Below are 20,275 nucleotides of genomic sequence, written 5' to 3'. Positions count from 1 at the left end.
AATGTTAAACGCATACATGACCAAGATTGATCATTTTTACATACATCGACCACACAGACCAAGCACAACCCGACAGCCACCCCTGCTGTTAGAAGACATCGAGGACCAAGAGTGGGAGGATATGGTGTCTGCAGACAGTGAGGACAGTCAGTCATCTGTGGAAACAGAAACCCCTGAGAAGTGTGAGACTGAAACAAGTAAAGCTGTCCAGGAAATAATGCAGAATGAGGTGAGGAAACTTACAGGACATCTTCTGGACAATATTTCCGAGAATGAGTGTGAACTGCTGCAAAGTGAATCATCTTTGGAGATTAAAATTCTGGCTGACGACATAACTCAGTTAATAGCTGATGAAGCTGAAAAGTTGAGTCCGAAGAAGAGAGTTACTGCATGGCCACGTCTACAATTCAAACTCAAGTCCCAGCAGTCTTTGAAAACTATCGGAAGAAAGATGAAGACTCTTGTCATAAAGCGCCTTGCCAAAGCATCTATTCATTGCATGCTGGCACAAGTGAAAACCACTTTCTCCCAGGACTCCAAAACTAAATGCAAGTGGTCAGTCGAGTCACTCATGGCTAGTATTGACTCTCTGCTTCTGGAGCAGGATGGCAAAAAACACAAATCTCAGGACGTTTGTGAGTGGAAGAGGCTGAAGAAGATTTTCCGTGGCAAAGATGGGAAATTCACTCAAGAGCTTAGCGACCTCCTCTACAGTTATATCACAAAAAGGAGAGACATGCCAGAGCTGTATGCTCAGATACAGAACAAAGTGCAGTGTTTCCTGGATCTGATGGCTTGGTGGCTAAACACTCAAGCCAAAAGCCACAGTGACAGGGTGACACAGACTTTAATGGACATTGAGTCAGTGGCAAAAATACCTCCGAAGATCTCTGTCATCAACAAGACAGCGCCTGGTGCAACTGGTGCCGTGTCTGCCTCAAAATGCCAGAAGACACATGCTGAACCCGTACGGCATGCAACAGACCAGACAGAAGAGAACAAAGCAGCTGTCCAGACAATCATAACGAAGTTTGTCTCGCGGGTATTCAACAAGTCAGAGGTGAAGTGGACCACTGTAGACCAAAAGGCCATCGCTCAACGTCTCTTTGAAAAGACATGGGCTGAAGTCCAGAGTGCAGATTTTAAGGTCACACCAGAAGATCTGGAAAAGCTCCACAAGACCATATACAAGGACCTGCGTGCGATCTGGGGCAACAGAGATTTGTTGATGGCTAACCTGACTTTGGAGGACGCACTAATTGAAAAATGGATTTCCAACTGCATCACACATCACCTGACATCACGAAAAAATCCCTTGTCCAGGTTCTTGAAGCCACTTAAATGAAATGTACCACTTTGTTCCCATTCCTGTCCCAAAAATTAAAAAAATACTGTGGTGGGTTTTCTCCGGGTGCTCCGGTTCCCTCCTGCATTAATCAAACATAAATAAAATTGTCCCTGTTTCTGCCCCCAAAATTGAAAAAAATTATGCAGAGGGTTTTCTCCGGGTTCTCCGGTTCCCTCCTGCATTAAACAAACATTAATTAAATTGGCCCCTTATCTGCCCCAAATTTTTTTAAAAACTATGCAGAGGGTTTTCTCCGGGTGCTCCGGTTCCCTCCTGCATTTAACAAACATAAATAAAATTATCTACTTTTCTGGCCCAAAAATTTTTAAAAATTATGCAGAGGGTTTTCTCCGGGTGCTCCGGTTCCCTCCTGCATTAAACAAACATTAATTAAATTCAATTTTTAAAAAAAAAGTTTTGCTGTTATAGCTTTATTCATGAATTTCACATGTATACAGTATAATGAAAACCACTTGCATCAGCACTCAAATTGTAGACATGACCCAAAATAGTATGTAAGTTAAGGTTAACGGCACAGCCCTTGTGTCAATGTGATCATGCTCTGCCCAGTGTTATTGATTTAATATTAGTTGAGCGCCGTTAACCCCCCCGTTGTTTGAACTACGGGACGATCACGGAGCCGAAAATGCACTCTGCTGGGTTGAGGTCATGGTGTCAAGAGACTTTTTTGTGCGTCCGGCAGTGTTCTTTATGTGTATTTTAAATCTTCAAGGGGGCGCCGTTGTGACATTTTGCCCTGCCCGATTACAAAAACCCCATCAGAGTCTAGGACCAGCCCCCAAGAATGTGTGTATGAATTTTTATGATCATAGGAGGTCGTTAAGGTCATTACAAATCCAAACGTAATTTCACGGCGGGGGATCGACAGTTGCCGCGCCGCCACACAGATGCCATTGCACCCAGCTTCACAGCCTTTATAATGTAGCTTCACCAAGTAGTTGGGAAGGTTGTAGAGCAGAAACGAAGCCGATGCTGTCAACTGTTAATGAGCAGTACACTTCAGAGTAAAAATAGGTCATTTCCTGTTACCAGCAGGGGATGCCACGAGTAAGGCGGGAGTTTGACATATGGAGGCATTCAGGGCAGAGCCCCGATCATGCTCATAAAGTTTGAAGATGTTTGGATAAAGTATGTGGGCATGAGAGCCATTCAAAATGTCATGGCAAATTCACGAAACGCCACCAAACTTTGGCGAGCCACAGAGGCCACACCCTTTAACTTAGAGGAAAGCCTGTTTATGGAGGCGTTCAGGGCAGAGCCCTCATCATGCTCATAAAGTTTGAAGGTGTTTCGATAAAGTATGTGGGTGTGAGAGCCATTCAAAATGTCATAGCAAATTCACGAAACGCCACCAAACTTTGGCGGGTTTGAAGATGTTTCGATAAAGTATGTGGGTGTGAGAGCCATTCAAAATGTCATAGCAAATTCACGAAACGCCACCAAACTTTGGCGGGCCACAGAGGCCACGCCCTTTAACTTAGAGAAAAGCCTGTTATAACTTTTGATTATCATGGTCTTGAGGTGAGGTCCACCAAATATGGAGTCGATTGGGCGAAATGCCTAGCACAAGTTCGTCCGCATACTACGTGACTAACATTACTCATACATGTGTACAATTTTCATGCACCTATGACAAGCTAAGCCCAATGCGAGGGGGGGTTTGAAAATTTCAAGGGGGCGCTGCGGAGCTGTTTTGCCCCCCCATTTACAGCGACCACTAAATATCAAATTTTTCGCCAGACCTGATGAGTGTGCAAAATTTCAGGAGTTTTTGAGCATGGGGAGGGGTCGAAAAATGCAGTTGTTTGGGAGGAATAATAATAATAAACATTAGAAAAACAGTAGGGCCTTCGCACCACTCGGTGCTCGGGCCCTAAAAAGAAAAAAATAAACGTTGTTGAAACGTTAAACGTTTGGACTGCTCTTGAGAATGCTTTGAGCTGGATTAATGCAGGCCTAGAAATCGGCCCTGACAGGCACATGTTGAACAGGTACTGGACAGGTTGATTATAACTGAGAAGTGGGGCAAATATTCCAGCAGAAATCCAAGCTCTACACTACATAGCTCGGTGGTTATGAAACATTTTTAATAATGTGGTAGTGTTTTTAAATTTACGGTTTGGGTTTGAGTTTGTGCCTACGAACGATAGCTCAGGGTTAACAATGCCCACTGCGCTCGTAACTCCTCTGTTGCAATGGGATTGGTTGGATTAGGCGGACGGGCGGGAACACGGCGGCAAACAGGAAGTGGAGATGAACCATGGCAGAGAGATGCAAGTGTAGCTAGTAGAGCGCCGTTAAACCGCCCCGTTGTTTGAACCACGGGACGATCACGGAGTGCCGTTAGCTAGATCAACGGTAGCTAACACGGAGCCGAAAATGCACTCTGTACGGAAACGTCGAAGCAACGCTTTACTCAGGACGAAACAAAATAGGTTTGTGCGTGTAAGATTAGACTAACGTTACTCATACTTTTTTTTTTCTTTTTAGGGGCTGGGTTGTTGTCAGTGGAGGATGGAAAGCAGAGTCGGTTCAGAAACTACAGAAACAGCAGGATGTTAAAGAATAATGATTATTATTTTTATTTAAAAAAAAAAAAAAAACACTTATTTGCAAACATGGTCTCGTTTCCCAACGACTGCATGTGTCTAGAAACGACGACTGTAGACAAAGTCGGCGGTTTAACGAAATAACGAAAGTGTCTCAACTTGTAGACCAGACTGAAGGTGTTTGTTATTAAGTCTTGTAGCTGCTAACGTTTAATAAACGGGCTGACTGTGACCACATCCCTGCGGTGGCATGTGACAGATATAAATAGAGGAAATGCTCGGGGTGGTTGTGTTACCTTCCTCTTGTATTCAGGCTTGCTCTTTTTCTTGTTCTCTTCTTTTTTCTTCACATGACTGGCTGATAGTTACTGCTCTATTTCAGAGTTTATTCAACCAACGCCCCCAAACCCAGTTTATTATCATTTTACAGTACTAGTCAAAAATAAAAGTAGAATTTTCTTTTTTTTTTCAGTTGCTATTCAAATTTATGTGGTTTAATATGTCAATGTACTCTGAAATTAAAGTTTAGGACAAAAAAAACAACAAAAAAATTAGAGGTTAAAAAAGTATATTAATCAACATTTTAGTGATATTTATACTAACTATGCTAACATTTATAACTTCATGTAAGGTGATTTATTAGAAAGTAAGAAACTGTACCTGGAGTGGTCTTTCTAATGATTCCAAGTGCAAGTAAAGTGTCATGCAGGAGGAGGATTTCACACAACCTGGCAACACAAAAGATGTTCTCATTAATGGCTTATAACTGGTCTGTAAAGCATTATTAAACCATATTTTAGCTGCAAAAACAAAATAAAGCAATAAATTAATTACAGCTTATCACGTCTTTATAAATGGTTCCTTACATGGATGGATTATCATATGAACCTGCTGTGCACAGGCTCAAGGGGCCTGAGAGGTCAGGGTGCAAGTGGTCTAGAACCTCTGTAGAGCTCAGTTAAAAGACTACAAAGATAAGGCAAGAGTATCCCAAAGAGACACAAAAAGGACAACAGAAACACAAAACAACCACCGTGAGACACAAAAGAAGTACAAGGAGATGCAAAACCTCCTCAAAGGGACACAAAAACAACTTATTATAGTTTGCTATTTCATGATCTATGTTTATGTCCTTAAATGCTGTCTGGATATTTGAATGATGAGAGAAGGTTTCGGGCAGGAGGTTGGAGGAGATTGACAGCTCTATTAGTCGTCCATATATGTTCTGCTGGTGTTGACAAGCAGCCCGTGTTCCTTTCGTGTGACCTGACAGGCAGGGCTGAAGTACCTACATCGTATTCAGCTGCACTCATTCTCATAGTGACTGTGTTCAACGTGCAGTAAGAAATAGCACAGCTGCACACAATGCAGAGTAATTTGAATTGGTCAGCACAGCCATAGCTGCTGGTGCAAACATCATCTGATTTTCTTTTACATATTCACCGTAGTCTGCTAAAAGATATAAACACATACAGTAAATGCAAATACTTAAAGAAGGGTTTTAAAAAAAAAAAATTCATTAGATATATATGTGCACACATGACTCACACTAAGCAAAGTGCTTTGTTACCTTTTATACGAAGGAAGTGCCCTAGCACTTAAAGTAGTAATGAAGTAGACAAATAAAAAGCAGCAAAGGCAGCCACGTGTTTTAACCTGAGTTTACTGCAGTAGTAAACACCATAGTAAACCTTACTTTACTGCAGTATTCCAAACATGTCTGTTAAACGCTCAACCTCTGTGCTGCCCTCGGCTTTTGTAACATTGCTTCATTACAATGACTTACAGTCGCTAAAAATGTGTGTTGACAGCACTCCTAGTGGTTCGAAGGAAAATGTGCCACAGAAGAAAAGACAGCACTTCCACTTTGACCTGTGGTTCTGTCTGACTCTGCAGAACTGGATACTGGACTTCGGAAGGCCTATTGTCATGGTAAGGAGGCTCAGAGCACAGTTCACGTAGTCTGCACCTAATGCAGTTCAGTGCAAAAAGAAAAAATAAAAAAAAAATAAAATCGATGGTTGCACCCTGTTTTGTGGAACAGTGAACATCAGTGGTGTCTTGGTATCATGTGTATTAGATCGTCCTTCCTCTGGAATGGTTTCCCCTGAACAAGCCCAGTGCTGGAGACTATTTCCACATGGCCTACAATGTCATAACACCATTCCTGATGCTCAAGGTAAGCATGAACAAAACAAAATACTATGGTGATTGAGAAAGAAATTAAACTAATGCAAAGAATGATGAGTATGACCTTTGCTATGACTTTTATAATGAAATAGAGTGTACATTTTAAAGGCAGGCCCACCATGGTAACCATCACAGCAAAACTTATCAAAAGCCCACCCACTAACCAGTGGACAGAGATAAAACCGACGCCAACGTGGACAGAAATACTAAACGCACGAAAACAGGGTTCATCTCAGTGGAATCACTTTGATTCCCATCACATTTATATGAGCCATATAGACAGTAGTCCTTGCAGCACAACCACTTTCTTTAAGACTGGAAGCTAGTGAACTATAATGGCATCTAATTGCCATTATGAATGACATTTACTGTTGCATATTAACTTTGCTGAAAGCCTTAAATTCCTGATGGGTATCTTGACAGTGATTGGTTCACCGTGAGTCGTCCTTGTTGTCTCGTTCCATCACTGCAGGGAATTCTAACATGGCTTTGTGAATAAGAAATATTTTATATAAATAAAGGAGGCCACTCTGTGGAATTCTGTTATTTTACCAACAGAAACTGTGCTTTCTTCTAGTTGTTATAATATATTTTATTGTTATAATTGGTACATTATAAGCGTGTCAATTATATGCAGTATGCATATATTATAGTTATTACTATTCCCTTCCTTATATTCATTATGATCAATTGTTCATCTTGAAACACATGAACATAGATCTCAGTAATGTAGTTCCTCATCTGTATTGTCTGCTTAGCATGCTGTAATGTCCGACCATGATTACAATGAGACTGATGACTGTAGTCAATTCCCACACCTAGTCTACCACTTTTAGGATTTGACCATTGTTTTATCCAGTGCTATTCATATCAGTTTACATTCCGTCATAGCTGTGCGTGTTTTATTTTGTTGAACATTCCTTCTTAAATTTGGACTTAACTTCTTTGTTCTTGAGGATCAGCAGAGTTAATTGAGCCGGTTGATGACCAGCTTTAAGAGACAGTTATCAAACAGGCTATGGGAAGTTTACAGATACTGAATTAAATTGCTTCAATCAGAATTTTGTTTTCCTATTACTGATCTGACATTTGGCACAAAGTGGTAAGGCAGCTCACAGTGACATACCTGCTTTTCAAGGCACCCAGCCACAAAGACCCGAGGTTTGATCCCTGAAGGTCTGCAGTCCACCGCATCACTGCACCGATAAGAACTGTGTAGCACAGAGAAGAGGGTAGAAAGCAGGGTGAAACATCTGAAACAAAGCAAACTACTTGTTATGTATTATGTACATTTTCCCGGGATAAAGACACTGAAGAAATAGTGATGAATTTTACATTTATGGTGGTGCTTTGTTTTGAACAAAGAAAAAAAAAAACTAGACAGCTAGGATTAGCAGTCAAAGTCACCATAACTGCCTGGATAGCGACAGTAATGTAGTACAGAAAGTCGACCTTCAACAAAAAAAAATAATAATTCAAGGAAGGAGATGTCTCATTACCATGCACACCCTCTGAAGTGACTTTAGGAAAAGCACAAGGACATTGCTGCAGTTGTCACTAATTCCTAAAGCTGTAGCCAAAATAATTAAAAAGTAGTAATGGATTATTTATTTTAGGACACAGTTGCTATCACATATAAATATTTATGTTTATAGAATATGTGTGTTGCTGCTCCATTCAGCTGATTGAGCGCAGTTCCAGCGCGCTGCCTCGCTCAGCAGTCTATCTCTGCATCATCACTTTTGTCATGGGAGCCAGCATCCACCTTGTGGGAGACTCCATCAACCACCGGCTCATCCTGAGTGGCTACCAGCTCCACCTGTCAGTCAGAGAGAACCCCATCATCAAAGACCTTAAACCTGCTTCGCTGGTAGGACTTCTTTTCCCTTGAGCGGAGCACAGTTTTACACAGTGGGCACAGTGGAAATACTGGGAATACATTAGGGAAAATGTTAACATTTTGCCTGTCACTGTTAGCATTTTATCTGCTGGCCATCTTGGGCTAATGGGTGACAGAAGTACTGGCAACTGTGTAAATTATTCTGCAGACTCTGTCAACGTTCTTTGTTTATTACCAGTTAAATGTCATACAACAAAAAAAAAAAAACACCTGTGTGTTGCTTGTTATGTGTCCAGAGACAGTTACTTTTAAATTCCTTTTTCTTGTCTGCCAGTGACACAAACCAACAACACACAGCACGCAACACAAAACATCAAAACATATATGTTGTCACACATGCTTGATCCAGCAGGATTTATCCTGCTGTGTGCGAGTGAAGGTTATTTTTTCTCTCTGCTCCTTCACTGCTTTCACAGCGATGTGGTTGTTATTACAGAACAAGTTATTATAGAAAAACATATATGGTATATGGCATATTGGGGCCAGGTAAAAGCGGTTCCAGTATATAGGTTAACTAATGTATGTTTGTTTCATGTGAAGATTTTAAGCACCGGCTTGATTTTACCCCTATCTAGGAAAGTTAATGTCTTGCTTTATCTTCCTACTGCTTCCTGACCAGTGGAGCAACCATTACCATGACTCAGTTTACATCCACAAAAGCAAACAGGTTATGGGAGAAAACAGTTTCAGGCCCAAAATGATTAATGTTTACACGTACTACAATAACCTGATAACTAGTCTGCATTTACATGTAGTTGTTCGCAGATCAGATTTCTCCCCCACTCTCTATCAGACCTGTGGACCAGGACTGTTGTATTTTAAGTGTATTAAAAACTAAATGTTACATAAGAAAACTGTTCAGGAAAATGTGATGTTGATGCTGGAAGAGATTTTTTTTTCTTATTCAGAGCATTTTCATTGACACATCAGTGACTAAGAGAGTACTCTGTTTTTTTTTTTTTTTACTATGCACTTGTGTCTGAATTACATCCCGCTGTGAAAACTGAATTATTTAGACTTATTTTTAGTTTCAGGTCAGCTTTAGTTAGACTTTATATTTAAGCGTTTTGATCTAAGGATGCACAGCTACCAGAAATAATCTTTTTATCCCACCACACTGCTGATGCTTTCCCTGCGCTACACACATAAAAGCCCTGTTGGAAACTGAGTTATGACTATACTGTAGCAGCCCAAGAAATAAGGTTCCTCTAGCACATATCATGCTGTGTATCATCTGGGTTTCATCTGGGTTAGGATTGGAAATTTCTGATGATCTTTCAGAAATGTAGTCACTGCAGAAAGCTGACAACAGTCAAGTTATTGAAGTGCATGTAAACCCACAAGCACCATCACAGTAGATGTTTGAGGTCTGTTATATATATTTGCATCCACTGATCTCTTACCTACATGCACTGTATTTGTCAGTGATTGTAGCAAACATGTCTTATAGTATAATAGAAATAGTAAGCATATGTTATAGGTGTAATACATTTGTTATTGTGTGAATTTTAGTGACACCTAGATCATTCACATATGATCCAGACTCTCTGTTTTCATTATATCAAACTGAACTATAAGTTAACTGTTAAGGTAAATACTAAATGTAATAAATAAATAAATTGGGTTTTACTGTCATCTCCGGATCCGCCATCTGAGAGAATTTTGAGATTAGTCTGATCAAATTAAAACTTTGAGAAGTGATGACAGAGTATATTTAGTGCAGATGTCTCTGTTTGATGATGAATTTAAGTTGTGTGAATTCATACCATGCCGAATTATGTAAATGTTTGCTTGTTTTTAAGAGCAAAATTTTAGACCCTCGCCATGTTTGTTTATGAAGCTTTAGAACTTGAAAAAGTCTGCATGTGTGCAGTGTGTTCAGTCTTACACAAACAGTCATACTTCATATGCACTGGTACATGTGGAAAAGCAATAATTATTTATAATGCATCTTTTTTAAAAAAAGTTAATTACAAGTAAGTCACGTGCCATCCAGTGCTGATGGAAGCTCTTTGAAGGGATTACATGTTACATTATAAAATTGCTTGAGCAGGTCCTGAGGTGCATTGATTGATTATTTTATGAAAAATGAAATTGAAATTAATTCATGAAACTAACAGCACATTCACCTTTAATGAGGTTTTATTATTTATTAAGTCAAAGTGGCGTTGTAATTTTGTGTTATCACAGCTAGATTTTCATTCTAATTCAATTCTGCAGATGTACAATAATTTTAGACAGTTGAAAAAAAATTAATGCTTTTTAAAATAAGGTATTAAACAGGAAAATGTGAACAGATTGTTGTAGACTGGTTCAGTACATTTTAGAAAAAAACATATGCATTTGTTATGCTTCTCCACTCATTTGATCAGTTTTTTCCTCTAATTTTGCACCTGCCTGTACGTGGGATTTCTACTCAGCTGGCGTGCTGTAGCGTAAATGGTGTTTGAGCAGTAGGTGGCACTGTTGCATAAGGCAGAGGGAGACGCAGTGCTTGCTTGATGCAGAAAAACAAAACACTGTGCCAATGAAACATGCCTGTTAATGCTGCATTGAGTTTCTGGTAATAAAACCACCTTTTTGTCCTTTCTTCACAGATTGACTCTTTTGAGCTGCTGTATTATTATGATGAACAGCTGGGACACTTGATGTGGTATGTGTTTGCGATAGCTCTTTGTGTTGTGCATGTACATTGGTGGGAAATGACTGGAATGCGGCAGAATATAGGGCCAAATGGCTTGCAGTGTATCAAAGTTTGGCCACCTCTTTCTGATTAAATCTGACTGGAACGAATGTGTCTTTTGAAAACACATGAAGGGAAGAAACCAATTAAATAGCATGCGAATAGTAGATTCAGATCATTTCAACGCAGTGGAGACCATGGAAAGCTGCAGCCAGTTATCAGTGTGCCGGAATTTGTGGCTTTTTTGCATCTTTAAGTAAAAGATTTAAGATTTTTAGAATGAGCAGATGGGTGAATGGTAATGGGAAACATGAATCGTACAACATGCAGGAAAAGAGCAGCAGAATCAGAGAAACTTTGCCTGATAACTGGGTTGTTATGAAAAAATAAAGATCAGAAAAAAATGTTGGAATGGGGTTTGATTATAAGCAGGAAGAGGGTCTCCCTTGCTTTCATTTTATTTACCTTTTGTTTTTTAGGGTCAGTCTGCTGAGCATAGCCATATATGCTCAGCAGACTCGCTATAGCATTATATTTTCACTCTGGCGGTGACAGAATTTCAGTTTGCACTGGATGATACTGCTGTGTTGTATGAGGTGATCCTGATGTGGGTGTGTTTTGAATATTGCACCTCTGGACAGAGCACACTGAGCTGACAAAACAAACTGCCACAAAAATCCAGGAGGGTACACTGTACAGAGTGGTTTTCTTTTCACCGCCTCACACATTGGTGCTCTTAGAAATCTAAGACAAAATTTTCTGTAGAGTCTGTAGTGGGGCAGTATTTATCAAGCTATCCCCCAGATGTTCATTTTCAAAAACAGATATCAGATTATTACTGTCACAACCTTTTTCTGTCCAGAACATTTCATGGCACTGAGTTAAATTATCTTCAGTGTGAAAGGATTTTCAGTCAGCGAGGGTGTGTTACATGTTTTTTGGCTCAGCTGGCCTTGAGCTAAGTCAGGATGATGAATGATGAATGACAGGTTTAACCAAACAACTTGTGCGGACTTATGCTGACAAACACACACTGTATACACTCTGGTCAGTTTTACATTTTCATAGCACAGTTTATAAGTCTGCCTCTTGTTTTATGTTAGGTATATTCCTTTCTTCATCATTCTGTTCATCTACTTTACCGGCTGCTTCACCGAGGCTGAAGGGCAGAAGAAGATTCCCGTCTCTGGTTGGCTGCTGCTGGGACCCAGCTCTCTCTACTACTGGTCAGTGTGGCTGCACGATACACAGACATCAAAGAAAAGAATAACATGATGATAACGTGAATTAATAAATACATGCTAAAACATTTGAATGATCTCTCTTACAGATTGGAGCGATTATAAAGGATCCTGTAAAATTACAGCTAAACCATTAACAGTTTTCAGTCAACAGTAACATTCAACTGTGAAGTTAGAAAACATTCAGTAATATTATAATAAATATTGTAATTGCGGTAAGGTTGTCCAACCTATTTTTAAAATTAATTTCTGTGTGGCTAACAATGATTCCCCTCCCTCTAAAAAAGAGGTATGAATGTGACAAAGTCTCTTTTGTCTGTTGATTGACAGTAAACAGAATGTAATGCAATGTGGGCATCGCTATGAAAACAGCGGGGGTCACTTACATAATAACAATAATGAAAGTTTGACAATTTAAATCACCATGTTTAACCAGGGCAGTTTTAATGTTTGTGGAAACTGTATTTTATACGGAACAGAAATGGGTAGAATCACATGACTTCTTTTGTGTGGTAGGAAAAAAAAAAAGCCCTGATATTTTCATCTTCACTGTGTGTGCAGAGAGCAGCGTCAATGACTGGCACAAACCTAAACAAAAAGCTGTGACTTTTTAAATTTGAAATTTCCCTGCTCATGTAATGAGTGAACATTTTCATTGTAGAACAGATTTCTGAACAATGTTGTGCAGTTGTGATCTGCCACTAATTAAAAGTTCTTGTGCGTTTTCTTTCTTCAAGGTACTTGGTCACTGAAGGACAAATTACAGAAATTTTCCTCCTCACCTTCCTTGCCATGGTTGCCACGGTGATACGTCAACAGCATAAAGGCCTCAGCCCGGACAGCAACGGCCTGTTCCTGTTCTGTAGTTTCAGTGTTACTGTGCTCCTGGTGGCACTGTGGGTGGTCTATCTGTGGAACGACCCGGTGCTACGCAGCAAGTACCCGGGGCTCATTTATGTGCCAGAACCGTGGTCCTACTACACCTTACATATCAAGAATAACCACTGACTTACACCTACTGAGGTCTGTGATACTTTGTGATTGAAGAAAAAATATTTCTGAATGCCTTGACATCGGATGCCACTTAGATTTGTATGAACTGACTGATGCTTCTTTTTACTTTAAATTCTTTGTTCTTCTTTATCTCTCTTTCTTCCTCCTGTCTATATCTCTATTGATAGACACACAGTGTTCAACAAGTTGGAACTGTGATGCTTGTTGAAAAGTTGCCCATTCTCACATGCAAGCAAACCTGCTCGGATGTTGTGACATGAGATCTGACACTATGACTACATGTCATAAAGTAGGCCAGCACCGCTCAACGTGTACATGTGACGTACCGCAGGTTATCAGGAATAACTGAGACGTGTCGCTGCTCATATCTCGCAGGAAAAGATCTATTTAATGTTTAAGATTTTCTGCATTTTTATCCCACTTTCACAATCACTGATGTTAGCTCTCAGTGACAAACACCCAAAGCATGTTGTTTAATCACAGCCTGATTATCTATAATTAGCTGTTTTTTAACTGACGGTGTAAAAACATGGTTGGGATTAACACACAAGGCAAAAGTTGGTAAAAAAAAAATGCAGGAGCCACCTTAGGGCCCCTTAAAAACCTGGCTAGCAGGTGCTCATCCTGCGTTTGCATCCAAACAAAACTTAACCAGCGAAGTGAATGACAGAGTTGACCTTTTACGTAGAAGCTCAAGATGAATGTATGTGTGGCATATTCTGTGAAGAATGAGAAGAAATTCTAACCTTGCTTGTGCTCATCAAAGAATCCAGACTATTGATTCCTCGATGCTTTGAGGTTGATCTTTCAGAGATCAGAAGAGGAAAAAAAAGAGTCAGGTTGTTCGATAAATGGGCTGCCTCCGTGGCCTCCAAGAACGAAATGAAGAAGAAGATGGCAGTCATTCCTCACTGATTACCTCAACACACAGGTATAAAAGATAATTTTAAGTTAGCACGTGTTAAATGAGATAAACTTCAGATATATCAAATCAAATCAAGCCTTATTGTCACTTTGCTGTACATACACCTGCAGTGCAGACAAAATGAGAGCGAGGAGAGTGAAGGTAAAAACAAAAGAAATAAAAATCGTAATAATAAATACTAAAGAGAAAAACAAACACACCCAAAAACCTGCAAACAGCCCCCATCCCCCTGACCCTCCACCCCTAAGTTAGTAATGGTGGATATGTCTGCAATTCAGCAGTTCAGTACTCTAACATCTTGTGGTAGGAAGCTGTTGATGAGTCTGGGGGTTCTGCCTTTTATGCTCCGATACCTTTTGCCCGAAGGCAGCAGTTCGGTGGAGAGGGTGTGAGAAGTCCGTTCAGAGCTCTGCTACTGCAGCAGCTCTGGTAGAGATCTTGGACTGAGGGGGACTGTCAGCCATACTGCAGCTGAAGTACCATGTGGACATGCAGTATGTCAGGACGCACTCCACCATGCCTCTGTAAAAAGTCCTGAGGATGCTGGTGGGGAAGAGGCTTTTTTTTTTGCCGGGCCCACTTTTGTTATCGCTGAGTCTGAGTCCTCTGGAGGTCGATGATCATTTCCTTGGTTTTGTCCACATTCAGCACCAGGTTGTTCAGTCTGCACCAGTCCACCAGGTGATCTACTTCCTCCCTGTAGACTGATTTGTCGTTTCCCCAGATGAGGGCCACCACTGTGGTGTCATCCGCAAACTTTGTAATCGTGTTCCCCTCAGTTCTGGCTGCACAGTTGTGCAGTAGTAGTAGTAGTAGTAGTAGTGTAAAGAGTTGTGCAAAGAAGTTGTCGAGTCTGTCGGGAATCGAGGCATCGTCATCCTCAACCCTCTGCCTGGACTTGTAATCCATCAGCACGTGAACTCCCTGCCACATTCGTTTGATGTTTCCTGTGTCACAGAGGTGTCGTTGGATTTTCTCTGCGTAGGTGCGTTTCGCAGCCTTGATCCCCTTGGAGGATTTATACAGATAAAGATATAAGATATAAATGTAAGGTACCATTTGGAGAACAGTATATTAAATGGAGGACTGATTCAGAGCTATAATTAAAAAAAAGAAAACATTCTCAGGTATGTAAGGTTTCACGCTTTGACAGATTTCAGTGAAATTTATTTGTCGTTCATTTAGACATGGGAGCTGTTTCCATACGTGGTCATAGTACTATTAAATAGAGAGCTACGTTTATTATTGAATTATAACCCTGCCCTGTTGCCAGCATACAGTCACTGACAACATACTGTTCTATACTGCACTATAGGAGTATATGTAATGAACATGTAACAGTGTTCAGTGTGAGAATAAGTCTGTTGTACAGACTCTTTAATACTATTCAAAAGGTCAAGGAAAACCGAGGAGCAGATGACTATTAAGGTACAGATGAAAACTTTTTTTTAATAAAAACAACTAAAACTTTTACTTTGCTTTTTTTTTTTTTTACATGGTGAGGGTACATCTTTTTCTTTAGAGTTGCTGTTCTTGATATAATATTGCCATTGTTCATGTCTTGTGTATTATTGTTCCTTTGCTTAAGATCACTTTGTTGCTTGGAAAATACCGTGTAGTTACAGTTTAGTTACTGGTTCCTCACTGGTAAGATTTTGCGTCTGTCTATTTTAATTAAAAGGTTAAAACTTACGTTCTTGCTGGTTATTTGACCATGAATGTGCTTTAAATCAACCCTTTACACAGAGATAGTTGAGATAGTTTAAAATCTTGCTCTTTATATGGTTAGAAGCAACTTACTTTTATTATATGACACTGTAGTGTCATATGGTGGGCGTTTAATAATTGGTCCATTCGTTTTATTGGAGGAGTGGAAAGGGAAAGGACAATGCAACACTGGATCTGGTATCAGCGTTTCCACAGCAACGCATATTAAATTACGTAGAGGCTTCCAGGTGGTGGACTTTAAACATAGGTGGAGGGACAGGTGACGCAGGCTATAGAGAAGCCTTTCCTTCCTGGAAAGACACAAAGGAACAGTAAAAATGGTAAGTGCAAAGAAACGTTCCATTAAGAATCTTTTTTCATGTATTTTCTTATGTAACAGCTGTTGTTGTGTACTTACCTGCCAAGTGACGCCGTACTTTTGTCACGTTGCAGGCTAAATTCTTCACACCGGTTCAAATCAATGGTAGGAGCACTCCACAGCACCACATGTTGTTTTTCATGTGTTTGCAATGTCCTTCTTGTTGAACCTTCTTTATTTTTTTTTCAAATATCTACAGTACATAAATCTTTTTCCCCAATACATAATGGGGGGAAAAAATAGGTATATGTATATGTATAAAAAAATGAATATATTTTTTTCATTTCTCTTGCAGAGTTTAAGGAGTGCTTCTCCTTGTATGACAAGAAGCGTAAGGGCAAGATTGATGCCAAAGACCTGATCACTGTTATGCGCTGTCTGGGTACAAGCCCCACGTTTGGTGAAATTGAAAGACATCTGCAAGTTCACAAAATTGGTAAAGTACAACATACAATAATTTGTTTGTGGCCCAATCGTGGTTGTAAAAGCTTGTTCAGGCTTACAGTGGCTAAAGAAGCCAAACTCTGAAGTCTCTGAGTAACACCCTTTCATAGTATTATAAACATACCTAGTGTACCATATGGACTAAGAAGCAGGAAAGGGTGGAGGTGGAGTTTGTTTTTAACTGTGTTAAACTGTCTATGAGTAGTTAGTTTGCCTGATAAGAAAAGTTGGTCATATTAATATGGCTCAGATTTACAAATTTGTCTCAGGGGGCGATTTACGATGTTTACAACATGCAATATGACACGTTAAAATAAATATAGAAAAATTCCAAGAGTTAAAAAGAGCAACGAGCTATATCTCTTCCAAAAACATGTTCTTTTCCAATTCCAGTATTTCTATCTTTAAGTGGCCCTTCCAGTCTAGTTTTACTGCACAGGTTAAATATTATGTGATTCTTGTCTGTCAACTTGTGCATCATTTTTTCTGATTATGTGAAAACATGCCACAGACCTGATGTGTTGTGCTACATTCATGTTTAGAAAAGACGGGTGAGCTGGACTTCTCTTCATTCCTGACAATGATGCACAGACAGATACAACAGGAGGATCCCAAGACAGAAATCCTGGAGGCTTTGAGGATGACAGACAAGCAGAAGAAAGGATACATCCAGGCATCTGAGCTCCGAGCCAAGCTCACCATGTTGGGAGAGAGACTCACGGACAAAGAAGGTAAAATAATAGCTGATTTAACAAGAGGACAAACGAGCAGTGGAACATCTGCAGAATGTGTGGACTGTTTCTCACCTGTGACAGACGAAACTGGAGGAAGCTGATAAGTTGCTGTGTTGATAGTGAGCTACAGTATCAACACAGCGACTTGTGATTAAAAACTTAAGTACAGTTAATAAAAGCTTATCATACATTGTTCCATAACCCAAAGTGAGCACATGGATGTATGGTTCAGACTTACAGCGCAGTCTGTGTGTGTTTGGACAGTTCATTTGGCCATGTGATACAGCACACTGGATTTGGATCCTACACTGTTCACCCAGTGTGGATGTGAACACCTTAAAATACCTTAAATTAGCATACCAGAGTCATTATTTTGCTCACAATACAATGTGCTGAATTACAGCCAAACCAATAAATAACAACTGGAATTTGTAAGGAAGGGTTAGGGATTTGGCGGATTTTTTTAGACAAGACTGTAACTCATGGTTGTGCTCATGAAAGGACACAAATCAATACATATACAATACAGTGCTGTCATTTCCTTTCATGAGTCACTTCTACTGTATCTTCCCAGCTGCCTTTTTAAGAAGACAACAGAGCGACTCTGAACCACAGCAAGTCTGGCTCAGTGTCTCCCTGGGAATTTACAGGCTGCTTCCCCAAATCCACTACAGCTGGCCAGTCTACAGCCAGAAACTTATCTTAGCATAAAAGCCTGGAAACAGTGGGAAATAACTGACTAGGCCCTGCCCAAAAGTAACAAAATCCACCGATTAACAACTTATCTTGTTCGTTTAACTTGTACAAAAACTGATGTGTAAAAATAACACTGGCTGTGGATCGATATTTAACGCACAGATGTGAGAGTGGTATCAATCTTCTCATTTAAGTTTTGGCAAGAAAGCTAATAAATGTATTTCCTGAAATGTTTAACTATCCCTTTAAGCCTTTCAGCTCACAGAGATTTTTGCCTGCAGTTTAAGGACTCATTATTAATTTTTCCTTTTTGACGTTAACATCACTGATAACAATGAAGTAATGGCAATAGTTGTTCAAGAGTTCTGAAGCAAAAAAAACAGAGTTGGTGGAAAGACTCCTGCGGGGATGCTCATTTCCTGTTAAATCTCTGGGGTTGATTTTGATGGCATTTGTGTTTCAAAGCCCAAACTCAGTCAGTCATACAGTTACTGGCCTCAAAGCAAGATAAAGATTTAATTCATAGTGCAGTCGGTGGATGGGTGCTATGCACATAAAGCAGTTTATATTTAAATGAAGCTCAGCTGCTTCCCAGTGGGGAGACATCCAGCACGTTGCTGGATTCCTGAACTACTGAAGCAGATACTGATGCCACTGCAAGTAAAAGAGCAGACAACACCGCTGTGAAGCTGCTCAGCTCCTAAATGATCTCGCTGTTGCTGCTGTTAAACACCAGTTTGAGTTTTCAGGAGATTTTTTTTGTTTGTTTTGACTTTAAAAAGAATGACTAATTTAGAGGCCAGAGCTCTTGTACAGCCGTTTGAATGGCAACTGAAATTAACTGTTCAGTTATGGTTTCTGATGAATTAATTAACATGGAACTAATATTAAATACTTTAATCTATAACAATCATAAAATATAAAATCCACTGATCATATATTTTTAATTAAAATCTCAATCTCCAAAGTAACCACCAATTAAAGTTCTTAAATAAATGTAGTGCAATTAAATCAGGTAACAAATGTTAACAAATTATTGGATATTTAATTTGAGTATGAATTCCCAGGACAATAGGGTGAATGATTTCAGATTTGTGATCCATAGAGCACATCTGATTTAATGACAAGTCCAGGAATAACAAACACACTCACACTCTGGCTCAGCAGGGGTGATGGACAAAACAATGTCAGAACAGTATATAAATATCCAGAGGCAAAGATCAGTAGCGACTAGCTAATGTCAAACTGTTTACCTCCTGGATAACTGTAATAACTCTGTTTTTTCTCTCTTCTGTGTCTAGTGGATGAGCTCTTCAAAGAAGCAAACATCAAGTCAAACGGGTCCATCAACTATGAAGAGTTCACCCAGATGGTGACGCTGCCACCTGTCGATTACTGATTTTTTGAGAAAGAAAAAAACCTTCAGAACAGCAGCCATGATAGGGAACTGACTTTACACACTGATCGCAGTTAGCAGAGAACACATGCTGCATTGAATCTACATGTTTAAAACCGCAGTTCTGTATTGACAGACTTTTGAGACTGAAAATAGCCCTCTCAGTGTTTTTTTTCCCTCATGATAATTCCCTGATTATTTAATTAAATGCAAAGCCTCTTTCCTCCAACTCTTTCCATCGGTTTCCTCTATGAGTGAACCCACTGTGAGGCACCGCTGTTCTACTGTATCGTAACTTAAACTGTACAATAAATTTTAGCATGTTGTTCTTTGTTGGGGTCAAATTTTAAAATGATTAAATTCTCAGTACAGCTTTTGTCAAGCCTAAACAATAATTGTGAATGTAATGTTCAGTCTGATGTAGTGCTGCATGCTTGTGAGCGGCACCTTTCGTTCCCTGATGTACTTTTTCTTCATGTGGCACTGTAAACTTTCCTCACATCAGTATTAAACTGCTTTCTCTTCATAAGTTTGTGTGGTAAAAGCTGTGGACTTATAAGATTATAAGAAACTTCTATTTTAAAAAACTGTATTTAAAGCCCTCAGCAAATCTTTCTTTATTTCAAATGTTTCAGCTGTGTGTCATCTTAAGTCCCCGCAGGCATAATCCTAAATCATGCATTTTTAATTTTTTTTCTTAAGACGACCACTGCCATAAAATATCTGTTTTTACAGGTTTTATTTAGTAGTATAAAGCACAGTATATAAATATCCATATGTAGTAACATATCACTGATTAATACATGAATAACATCTTTTCCAAAACATGTCATTGTTGTATGGCCTGGTAACAGGTCATTAAAATTAAGTTTACAGTGGGATTTTGTTCAGGGATTGTAGTTAGCCAACTGACTGCCTTGAAAAATGTGTTTAATAGCTAATGTGACTGTTAGCCACTTGGCTAGAGTCTTGATTTAGTGCTTGGAAACCAACATGATCACCAAATATACAAGACAAATCTTTAAAAACATAAAACGTACAGAAACAA

General features: G+C 39.5%; 2 protein-coding genes across 3 annotated transcripts; both read left to right on the top strand.

The window, feature by feature from the left end:
• Positions 1–3,623: 3,623 nt before the first annotated feature.
• Positions 3,624–15,563, top strand: LOC121183761 (ceroid-lipofuscinosis neuronal protein 6-like). Of its 2 annotated transcripts, XM_041040995.1 has the most exons (7): positions 3,624–3,804; positions 5,730–5,850; positions 5,999–6,097; positions 7,790–7,978; positions 10,606–10,661; positions 11,795–11,917; positions 12,670–15,563. In XM_041040995.1, the coding sequence occupies exons 1-7, from the start codon at positions 3,749–3,751 to the stop codon at positions 12,938–12,940; spliced, it is 915 nt and encodes a 304-aa protein (XP_040896929.1). In that variant the 5' UTR covers positions 3,624–3,748; the 3' UTR covers positions 12,941–15,563. The 2 variants fall into 2 exon arrangements, with proteins under 2 accessions (XP_040896929.1, XP_040896938.1); XM_041041004.1 differs by lacking the exon at positions 3,624–3,804 and having other exon boundaries at positions 5,731–5,850; positions 7,764–7,978.
• A 40-nt stretch (positions 15,564–15,603) lies between these two features.
• Positions 15,604–19,753, top strand: LOC121183772 (calmodulin-like protein 4). Its single transcript, XM_041041015.1, has 4 exons — positions 15,604–16,062; positions 16,253–16,393; positions 16,944–17,132; positions 19,133–19,753. Exons 2-4 carry the CDS (start codon positions 16,327–16,329, stop codon positions 19,228–19,230), a joined length of 354 nt encoding a protein of 117 aa, XP_040896949.1. The 5' UTR covers positions 15,604–16,062; positions 16,253–16,326; the 3' UTR covers positions 19,231–19,753.
• Positions 19,754–20,275: the final 522 nt, after the last annotated feature.

This window comes from Toxotes jaculatrix, chromosome 1 (genome assembly GCF_017976425.1).
Source record: "Toxotes jaculatrix isolate fToxJac2 chromosome 1, fToxJac2.pri, whole genome shotgun sequence".
Lineage (NCBI taxonomy): Eukaryota > Metazoa > Chordata > Actinopteri > Toxotidae > Toxotes > Toxotes jaculatrix.
Note: the sequence above shows the minus strand (reverse complement) of the source record. Positions and strands in the feature narration are given on the sequence as shown.